Source organism: Anser anser (genome assembly GCF_964211835.1).
Source record: "Anser anser genome assembly, chromosome: 2".
NCBI classification, from domain to species: domain Eukaryota; kingdom Metazoa; phylum Chordata; class Aves; order Anseriformes; family Anatidae; genus Anser; species Anser anser.
In genome coordinates, this window is record NC_139721.1 from 62,112,874 (window position 1) to 62,123,640 (window position 10,767).

The 10,767-nt window shown below is 38.9% G+C and overlaps 1 protein-coding gene across 4 annotated transcripts in view; it reads left to right on the forward strand.

Moving 5' to 3' along the window:
• The window catches only part of TSHZ1 (teashirt zinc finger homeobox 1), a 61,492-nt gene extending 51,768 nt beyond the window's left edge, over window positions 1-9,724 (forward strand). For 3 of the 4 annotated variants that reach the window (XM_083821927.1, XM_083821928.1, XM_083821929.1), the window contains exon 3: window positions 5,344-9,724. In XM_083821927.1, coding sequence (XP_083678053.1) covers window positions 5,344-8,534 — 3,191 coding nt within the window. In that variant the 3' untranslated portion in view covers window positions 8,535-9,724. The remainder of the gene's footprint in view (window positions 1-5,343) is intronic. The other variant, XM_083821930.1, reaches the window with a different exon arrangement.
• Window positions 9,725-10,767: the final 1,043 nt, after the last annotated feature.

The following is a 10,767-nucleotide window of genomic DNA, read 5'->3' on the forward strand; positions in this document are numbered from 1 at the left end:
AGCTGCTTCATTCTCCAATTGCCAGCGTTAGCTAATAATTTGCAGCATTCATTTTAAGGGGATCGGGGAAGGAAGAGAAGGAGGTGAAGAATCTTTTTGTTGGTTTTTAATGGGATGCCTTTAAGGGTTATCATTCAACCTGTGAGAAGCACGGAGGTTGTTCTTGTTACTGTACCCTATCTACTTCTCAGACCCATTGCATCAGAATCAGAGGGTAGGCAGTTCTAGTATTTTGCCCCCTATTTTGCTGCAATTATAAACGAAAGACACAAACCACTGTAGTAGGGTTATTTGGATGTCTGATAGTCTGTGCTACTCCTCAGCCATTGTCATAACTAAGCCATATTTTTCCACCATAGTGACATTGTAATACACACATACACACACACAGATTTGTAGCATCTGTGCCGTAATTTTTTATGAACATTTGTATATACTAATATAGAAAATTCTCAAATCTTCCAGCAGGCGTGTTAACCTCTCACAATGTGAGATTTTGGATTCTTTTGTAAAACTCTCATAACTGTGTATTCTGGAAACATATCTGGAAATGTTTCTGGTTTTTTTTTTTTTTTTTTTTTCTTTCCTCCCCTCTCATTTTTCTGTGGTGAGGGAGATGTGTCTTTTCTATCTTTACATTTTATCCCATTTCTCAAAATGTGTTCTTGTGTTTAGTAGAAGTCACCCCCAGCCTGGGGTGCAGTTTGTGCAAGGTGACAATGTGGGCTGCAAAAACTTCTGCAGCTGCTGTCTCCTGTTGGCTGGGTATATACTGGGAGCTGCGGAAATACATCTGTTGCAGAAAGAAGAATGGTGAACATTCACACCGTGCCACTATTGTTTAGTTCCAGGGTAGGCCCTGGTTTAGCAAAGAATTTTAGGCTGAAACCTGCCCCTGTTTGTTGAAACCGTGAAATATATATTGCAGTGAAACTGATCTCAGTATTCAATTGCTTTACTGAATCGTAACCTTCGATACTTAGGTGCTTCTTCTGAATAAAATTATTTGTTTGGATTATTTAAAATCGGGCCTTGAAGAGTTTGCTGCATTTAATTTTGTAGTCTGTTTAAAACAAATGCAATCATTACTTTTCGCCCTTCTCAAAATAATGCATTCAGTCCTGAATCCCTTTTTGAACGGAAAAGAATACCTCTGTGGAGACAGATTCCTTCAAAAGCACCAGTCCGAGGTTATGGAAAGATTTTACGTGAGAATATTTATGCTTTTAACCACATCCTTACACTTCGGATCTGTGTCTGCTTTTTCAGACAATGGCTGTATATTTATTGTGCAAATATTCTCACTGAAGCAAACACAATGTGCAGTGCTACTCACATGTACAATATATAGCATCTCATGTCCACTTAGATTAGAATGCACAGCTTTTAACACTGTTCAAAGATGACAGTATATCTATGGGGAAACACTGACATCCAGAAGGCACATTTCGTAGGAAAAGAAATATTAGCAAGGTTAATTAAGAAGAAAAGAAATACTATTCCCCCTAATTTTTAGTTGTCTGAAATTTGAAGCTTTTCCTTCTTTTTCCAGTATGCATTTGCCTGAGTTGGTGAATGCAGAAATGAGAAGGAGAAGAAAAGCTGACATTATGTTCTGTAATTTTTTCTGCTTTGGATATAGTATTTGTTGAGGGGGATCACTGTTAGTATCTGCTGTTGGTATTTCTGTGTGGTTTCAGGACACGTGTGAACCAGCAGAGTCTCTGTAGATGAAGGAATATCTGAAGAAGATTGCTTAGAGTTTCTCAGTCACTGGAAGACACACTGTCTGAAGTCCGTCTGTCTGTCTGTTGATCTACATATTATAGTTTAGTGGGAGAACCTGAACATCCCACTCTTCCATTTGATGTAGAGCAATATTTGTCGTCTCCTCAAGTAGTTATGACAGGAATGTATTTAAGGCTTAAAATTCTGAAGCTTATTTATTTGTAAAATTTCTGTGAGAATTTTAGAAGAACATACATGTTTTTACAAATTAACATTCTTCATTTTGCATGCTTCTGAATTATCTCTAACAGAAACCTTTTCAGTTAGAGAATTGCACTGACCTTGCAAAATACCATATGTTGAGTGTACTGCTATTCATCTTATAAACATTAAGTCATGAATGAATAGGTATTGTGTGTATCCTGTGGTAACTAAAGGAGTTAAATAAAATCTTTTTGATTGCAGTGATACAAATTAAACATTTCAGATAAATTACTCTCTTTTTGGTTAAGAAGCATTATTGCTTTGTGTTATTTCAGACATGTGGGTGTGTACATCATATAAAGTCATTTTTCTTTCAGAATCTGGCTTAAATTCTGAAATCGCAGAAAATCGGAGTCCTAGCCAATTGTGTGTTCTTAACTCTTATGCAGCATATATTGGTAGGGGAGAGAACTCAAATCATGTAATAATCTCAGCAGAATCTAGGACTAGGAAAGTAAGTGAAAGATGGATATTTCACCCTAACACTCTGTTTCTTTGCTTTGACAGTTTAACACCGACCTTTCATGTAGTTTTAACGTTTCTTGTGTGGTTTAACTCCTTTTATTTTTATGGTAAAGAAACCTTTTCACCAAGTGCAAAAGTATGAGAATAGAGAAAACACACCATCATAAATAAATAAAGGAAAATAAAAGATATGCCGGTGGCTTAACTGGGGTTTCTCCTCAAGCAGATATTTAGATGGTTATGTGTAGCAATTATAAAAATACATATTTATGCAATTTAGAATTAAGTAAAGAGATGCTAGCAGATAATTCATATGGATTTGTATAAAATACTGTATCAACTATAGCAACGTTCAGCATCTTACAACAGCATCTTACATGTGTTTATTAAAAATATCAGGATATGAAAATTAGAGAAAATTGGCATAGTTCCATTGAGGTTAGTAAGAAGATAGCTCTTCATAAAAGCTAGGAATATGGGCTCCATCAGCTTGCAGTTTCTAATTGGTGACTGTCTGTGGATCATTACTAAGATTTTTATTTTTATTAAAGAAAAATGCCAGATGGTAACTGTCCATTTTTATGCATTTGGGCCTTTTAAAATTTTTAAATTTTATTTTGAAGTCATTTCAGAATCAGAAACCACATTCTATAACTGTTATTTACCTTACTGAAACTTAAAAATGTCTTTTCTTTTCTTTCGCTGTTAGAAATGGCTGAAAACAGGTGCGTTTAACGGGAGAGCTAAGAGGTCTTATGCTGTAGCTGTGGGAGCAGATTCTACTTGCATACCTAGAATTTAGAGCTGCAGAGGTAGTGTAGTGCCCAAATACATGCAAAGCGTTTGAACAGCAACATTGTTGCAACACTGTGAATCTGACTGATTTCTTAGTTCTTTTACTATTTCTGTATTTTATTACTTATTTTATGCACTAAGTGCATTTAAATTTTTTTTTTTTTGGTTTTGGTTTTCTCTTGCTTTTCTGACATCTTCCTAGCCTTTGGCTCCAGGGTGATTTCTCTAGTGACTTCTGTTGTGCTTGGTATTCACTAGTTCTCTTAAATATATCAGAAAACACCTGAGGCTGAGGCAATCTGTAAAAAATTTTGCCCTGCTTAACATTTTTTAAACAAAAAAATAAAATTGTTTCCTGAAAAAATTGATTCTTAAAGGACAAATGAAGGGTGTAGTGGTCATCTTAAGGTTCAACACTACCCCAATACTCCCAATACTTGGTGGGCTACTTTTCTATCTTATCTTAAGAGGTCTTACTGAAGTAGTTAGGGGCAGCATAAATTGCAATTGCAAAGGTGAATACAGAATGCAATACTGGCCATAATACTGTTACCTTTCTAAAAAACATTTAAAGACTCTTCAAAAAGTGTTCATATTACAATGAGAGAAGACTGTTTATCTTTCGGAAAAGAAGTTTCAGAATAAATTAGCAACTGTGTACAAAAAGAAGTTTAACTGGTACTTATGCTCCCCCCCTCCCAACTCATCAAGACATCAGCTTTGTAAATGTGAAAATATATATTTTCTTCATATTGCATAGGAGCAGAAGCACTTTTTTTTTTTTTCTCCTGGCTTTCTTTCAGTATTATACGATGGCAGGACGTAGCCCACATTTCAGCATCACTTTCTGCACAGTTCACCTACAAAGAGGCATTTTTTTGCTTCAGTCTCTGAAAACTGTTTACAGTCCATGTTTTTTCTACCTTGACGTGCTTATAAATGATCTGCATTGCATTATCATGGTGATTTTTTTAAGCTTCTTTTACAAAACTGGAGGGAAATGTGTACAAGTATGTTTTCTGCTTTGCAATGAAAGTGTACATTTATCACTTAGGTACATGTAAGCCACTTCTGTGAATTGGGCCCTTGGAGTAAATGTGTTTTGATGTAATGGCCATCTGCTCATGAATATCACATTTGCTAGTTTAAAAAATAGTTTGATATAGATAAACACATAGTTTGGTAAGATTATATAGTTTCACCAGGTGGCAATACAATAGCAAAGTTTGATATTTGCTGTAAGCCAATAATCAAGCTGGGAGGGAGGTTTCACGGTGGTCTTTTTTTTTTTTTTTTCTTTGTTTCTTTTAAAAATTCACCTCTTACATTTACTTTTAGTTGCTGATTGCTGTTTTCAAAATGGTAAATGCAGCACCCACATCAGATCATACCAGGAGTCAAAGTATATCCTGGCCATTTAGGAAAACAGTCATAGTCTTGCTTCCCTTTTCACATTGTTAGAACTGAAAGCTCTTCAGCTCTCAAATGGACCAAGTACAGCCAGTCACCAGGAGGCTCTGGAACAACTGATCTGACACACTTGCCCAGTGTAGCTCCAATAGAATCAGCTGTCAGTGACACAGAAATCACCCTTGAGGCTGTAGCTGAAGCTGGTTTGCCAAAAAAGACAGCCTCGATGAGATGGAGTTGGTCAAGCCAGTGGTTCTGAGATCCTAGGTCCGTGGGGTGGAGGTCGGCTGCACCATGTTTTACATACATACTGCAGTAAATACAGCTCGGGGCCAGGCATTTTTTTAAGTTGATTAAAACTGGTTTAGTAGGTTCTTTGTTTGATTTTGGTTTCGATATTACGGTATCTACTGTGGTCCTGGCACATACTTTACTGCCAACGTCGAAGTTTATTCTTAGATAGTACTGATATCAAACTGTAAGCAGGACAGAGTATGTGGATTTATAGGCGGAGTGTGTAAGTGATGGTGAGTTTGGTTTCTGGATGTATCTTCAAAATTTGTCTTTATGGTTACTGCTTTTAGTACACAAGACAACAATGATGTAAAATGTGCATGTTCAATAACTTTGTCTTGTTTTTCTTTTTTTTTCCCCTTTCTTTTTCCTCCTTCTGTATTTTAGCATATGTTCCTGAGGAGGAATTGAAAGCAGCAGAAATAGATGAAGACAGCGTGGAAGATGATGGGCTGTCTCTGGACATCCAGGAGAATGAGTATTTGTGCAATGAAGAAGCGGAGATCAAAGAGGCTCAAAGCTACCAGAACTCCCCAGTCAGCACTGCAACTAATCAGGATGCAGGCTATGGTTCGCCGTTTAGTGAAAACAGCGATCAGCTGGCCCATTTCAAAAGCACTTCCTCTAAAGAAGAGAAGGAGGATCCTCAGTGCACAGACAATGTTTCCTATCCACAGGACAGCTTGGCACAAATAAAAGCTGTGTATGCAAATTTGCTTTCAGAGACTTGCTGGTCCAGTTTAGCTTTGGACTTAAAGAAATCCAATCAAACCACCAGCAACAATGGAATCAGCCAGAATGAAAACACCACCAGTACTGACACCAACGCCAATTCCCAGAGTACTAGCACTACCAGTACCAACACTAATACCAGTACGACTACCAGTAGTACTAGCAACAGTAATAATAACAGTAACAGTGGTGGCTCAGGTTATGACTGGCACCAAGCTGCATTAGCTAAAACTTTGCAGCAGACCTCGTCATATGGACTTCTCCCAGAGCCTAGTCTTTTCAGCACAGTACAGCTTTACCGGCAAAACAATAAACTTTATGGGTCTGTGTTCACCGGTGCTAGTAAGTTCCGATGTAAAGACTGCAGTGCAGCCTATGACACACTGGTGGAGCTAACAGTGCACATGAATGAAACTGGACATTACCGTGATGACAACAGAGACAAAGAAGCTGATAAGACCAAACGGTGGTCAAAGCCGAGGAAACGATCACTCATGGAAATGGAAGGCAAAGAGGATGCTCAAAAAGTGCTGAAGTGCATGTACTGTGGGCATTCGTTTGAGTCCTTGCAAGACCTCAGCGTCCATATGATAAAAACAAAGCATTACCAGAAAGTGCCTCTGAAGGAGCCAGTACCAGCCATCACTAAATTGGTCCCTTCTACCAAAAAAAGAGCACTTCAGGACTTAGCTTCACCTTGTTCACCGGAGCCAACAGGGATTGCTGCAGAAGCTTCACTGGGTGAATCTGCAAAGGATCAGAAAACTGCCAACCCCTACGTGACTCCAAACAACCGCTATGGCTATCAAAATGGTGCTAGCTACACTTGGCAGTTTGAGGCACGCAAAGCCCAAATACTGAAATGCATGGAATGTGGCAGTTCCCATGACACGTTGCAGCAGCTCACTGCTCACATGATGGTCACTGGTCATTTTTTGAAGGTGACCAATTCTGCTTCCAAAAAAGGCAAACAGCTAGTACTGGACCCTGTGGTGGAGGAGAAGATACAGTCTATACCTCTTCCACCCACCACCCACACAAGACTACCAGCCTCCAACATTAAAAAGCAGCCCGATTCCCCAGTGGGCTCCACAAACTCGGAGGAAAAGAAAGACCCAGAGAAGGAAAAAGTGGTGGTCAGTGAAACAGAGAAAAAGATTAAAGAAGAGAATGAGGACTCTACAGAGAAATTTGAGCCAACGACTTTGTATCAGTACCTCAGAGAGGAGGACCTAGATGACAGTCCCAAAGGCGGAATAGACATACTGAAATCCCTCGAGAACACGGTGACAACAGCTATCAGCAAAGCTCAGAACGGAGCACCTTCCTGGGGAGGGTATCCCAGTATTCATGCAGCTTACCAGCTCCCAGGAACAGTCAAACCCCTTCAGCCCGCTGTGCAGAGTGTTCAAATGCAGCCATCTTACGCCAGCAGTGTAAAATCACTGTCTTCAGAACACAACGCGCTCATCCATTCCCCAGGCAATCTCACACCCCCGCCTCACAAGAGCAATGTATCTGCTATGGAAGAACTGGTGGAGAAAGTTACAGGTAAAATCAGCGTGAAGAAGGAAGAAAAGCCTCTGGAGAAAGAGAAGAGTTCTCCAGTCAAACCCATGTCACCTGCTGCTAAAGAAAACAAAGACTTCCCCAAATTGGAAGACACGAATAACAAACAGCAGCAGAAGAAAAGCTCTGAGACAGAAGTTCAGAAGGTTAAAAAGGATAGTCCAGCAGAAGCACATACTCCAAATGGTACAGAGCCACTAAAAGCAAAGGTTGCAAACGGCTGTAACAATTTAGGAATCATCACAGACCATTCACCTGAGCCATCCTTCATTAATCCACTGAGCGCTTTACAGTCCATTATGAATACTCACTTAGGCAAAATTTCTAAGCCGGTAAGCCCCTCTCTGGACCCTTTGGCCATGCTGTACAAAATTAGCAACAGCATGTTGGACAAACCCATTTACCCAACCACTCCGGTCAAGCAGGCTGATGCTATTGACCGGTATTACTATGAGAACAGTGATCAACCTATTGATTTAACCAAGTCCAAAAACAAACCTCTTGTTTCCAGTGTGGCTGACTCTGCCTCGTCTCCGCTAAGGGAGAGCGCCCTGTTGGATATTTCTGATATGGTGAAGAACCTCACAGGGCGTTTGACACCCAAGTCTTCAACTCCATCTACTGTGTCGGAAAAGTCGGATGCTGACGGGAGCAGTTTCGAGGAAGCTCTGGATGAACTGTCGCCAGTACACAAGAGGAAGGGCAGACAGTCCAACTGGAACCCTCAACATCTTCTGATCCTTCAAGCCCAGTTTGCTTCCAGCTTGAGGGAGACCCCAGAAGGCAAATACATTATGTCGGACCTAGGTCCACAAGAGCGGGTACACATCTCTAAGTTTACTGGTCTTTCCATGACCACAATTAGCCACTGGCTGGCCAATGTGAAGTATCAGTTAAGGAGGACAGGTGGAACCAAATTTTTAAAGAATTTGGACACAGGACATCCTGTTTTCTTTTGCAATGATTGTGCCTCTCAGTTCAGGACTGCTTCTACATACATAAGTCACTTAGAGACACACCTAGGGTTTAGTTTGAAGGATCTGTCAAAGTTGCCACTTAATCAGATTCAAGAACAGCAGAATGTTTCAAAAGTCCTCGCAAGCAAGACTTTGGGCTCACTTGGAATAGCTGAGGAGGACTTAGGCTCCACATTCCAGTGTAAGCTCTGTAACCGAACTTTTGCAAGCAAGCATGCAGTCAAACTGCACCTTAGTAAAACACATGGCAAGTCCCCAGAGGACCATCTGATCTATGTAACTGAGTTAGAAAAACAATAGCGTCCAGGTAAGCAGCCAGGTATGCAAGTGACCACAGGAACATTGCACTAAACTTCTTCATAGTACTGCACTAGGCCTGACCTGAGCCTCTGAAATCAGTCTTACTTTTGTTGCTGAACTGCCTATCTGGACCTTGGTTTTTCTTACACTTATTTTGTAGTTATATTTATATGCTCTTTGTCTGATCTGTGCATGGTTATTTTTGTTTCTGTTTTTATTTTTTTTTGTGAGTCAAAGTCTGACCTTTATTTTCAACATCTGTCCTTGATGTTAAGCTATCTTTTGTAGAATATAGTGGGAGACACTATTGAGAGACATTAATTTAGCCGTAAAGAAAGACACAAAGAACAATGATAAAGAGACATCCTAAAATTACAAAGTTGCCATGACAATAAAGGTCACAGAACCTGGTAGTGTCAAGTTTTAACCCTCTGAGAACTGTAATAGCATTTTTGTGCCTTTCCCAGTGACTAAATAAGTAAATAAGGAAAAACAAAACAAAAGGCTTAAAGGCATTTCATTCAAATAAAAGCTGTGTCAGAAACAGAACTTATTTTTTTTAAATGAATGAGCTTTTTTTTTTTTTTTTTTTTTTTAATGCAGAACTGGTTTGTGAAGAAATTGTGCATGCAGTCCTTGGAAGAAGGAGAGCTGTGTAGTACACAAGGGGTTAGGAAGCCACAACTGTATAAGTTAAATAATAATTAAAAAATAAATAAACCAAGTTGCCACTATGCCCAAACCCTCTGGATGCTGAGAATTGCCACTTTTTGGCCAAAAAAAGAAAAAAAAAAGAAAAAAAAAAAAGAAGGTATGCAAGCTGTTATTTAAAACAAGTGTAAAAATGCTCCTTTCTTTACTTTTTTTTTTTTTTTTTTTTCCTGTAAAATACTGCAGTTTATAGTTATTTACAAATGTTAAGCTTTGGTACAAGCTGACCTTTCTATAGTGTGCTGCATTGGTAAATGAAAACAAAAAAATGGGGCAAATGTTGGATTCTGTTCCTTGTAAATTGCCAGCATCAGCTTAAAAATTACATGTTACATATCGTACCATTTTAAACTGTTCAACTTTCTTTGTACCTTCTGGCTGTATGCTTTCTCTTTTAACTTTTTATATTGTCATTTTATATTCGATTTCTGTGTATATAATGTAAAACCACACTTTTTGAATAAAATTTAGTTCCTGCAGCTTGATATAAATAGAGAAATTTTACTGGCACCTGCATCTTTCCAGATGCATGTACTTAAAGGAACTATCTGACAAAAAAAATAAATAAATAAAAATAAAGCAAGCAATGCACTATGAATTATACATTTTGATGTTTTATCATTAATATTGTACAGTACATTTTGGTTCACACAATTAAATCCACTGTTTTCTCAAGTGTAAAATAAACCCACATGCAGTTCTTGATTTACATACATTGTCATGTCGTCATTATATTGCCTTTGAGGTGTTATTCCAGCAATAAGAGGTATCGTTTATATAATCAATCAGCAAAAATCTATTCGAAATCATCTCTCATGATCTGTATGCTGACGTGTTTCATTCTAAGCCATAATACTACTAACCTCTTAAAAGAGATTTGCCATGGATTCACACTCGGAAAGGTACAGAATCAGCAGGGCTCCATCAAATGGTCACGGGCCCTCTGTTCAGCACTGAAGTATAAGAAGGGGTGCAAAGGCTTTTGCTAAGTTAATTTTCCTGTGCTGTTTGACTGTGCTTGTAGTCGTTTTCTGTGTGCATTCAAAGACCGTCTCCTCCCTTCTTCCTCAGGCAAAACACCTTTTGATTTCAACAGTCACATAGTAAGATGCTGTGGCTTCTGCCCCTCTAGTCTGTTGAATGCTGCGCTACTTGCCTTTCTGGCAGCAGTGAAGACCTCTGAGGCTTTGACACCAGTTTTTACTTACAGTACAAGAAGACAGACCTATGTTTCTCTGTACTTTTTAAATATTACATTTTGAGGTAAGCTGAGTGCTATCATATCAGGTGTTTCCCTTAATCTTTATTTCTGTTCTGTTGAATGCAGATGTCATTTAGAATGTAAAAGAGAGCTGTCAGAGCCTTCAGTACTCTATCTCCTGAGTGCTTTGACAGTTACAGTGTATGAAAGCCTGGGATATGCTATCCATTACACTTTTTGGAGGGGCTATTAAATATGAGGACCTAGAGGGGTTTGCTTTCACATAGTATTAGTGATAATATTGTGTTATGTACACTTCTG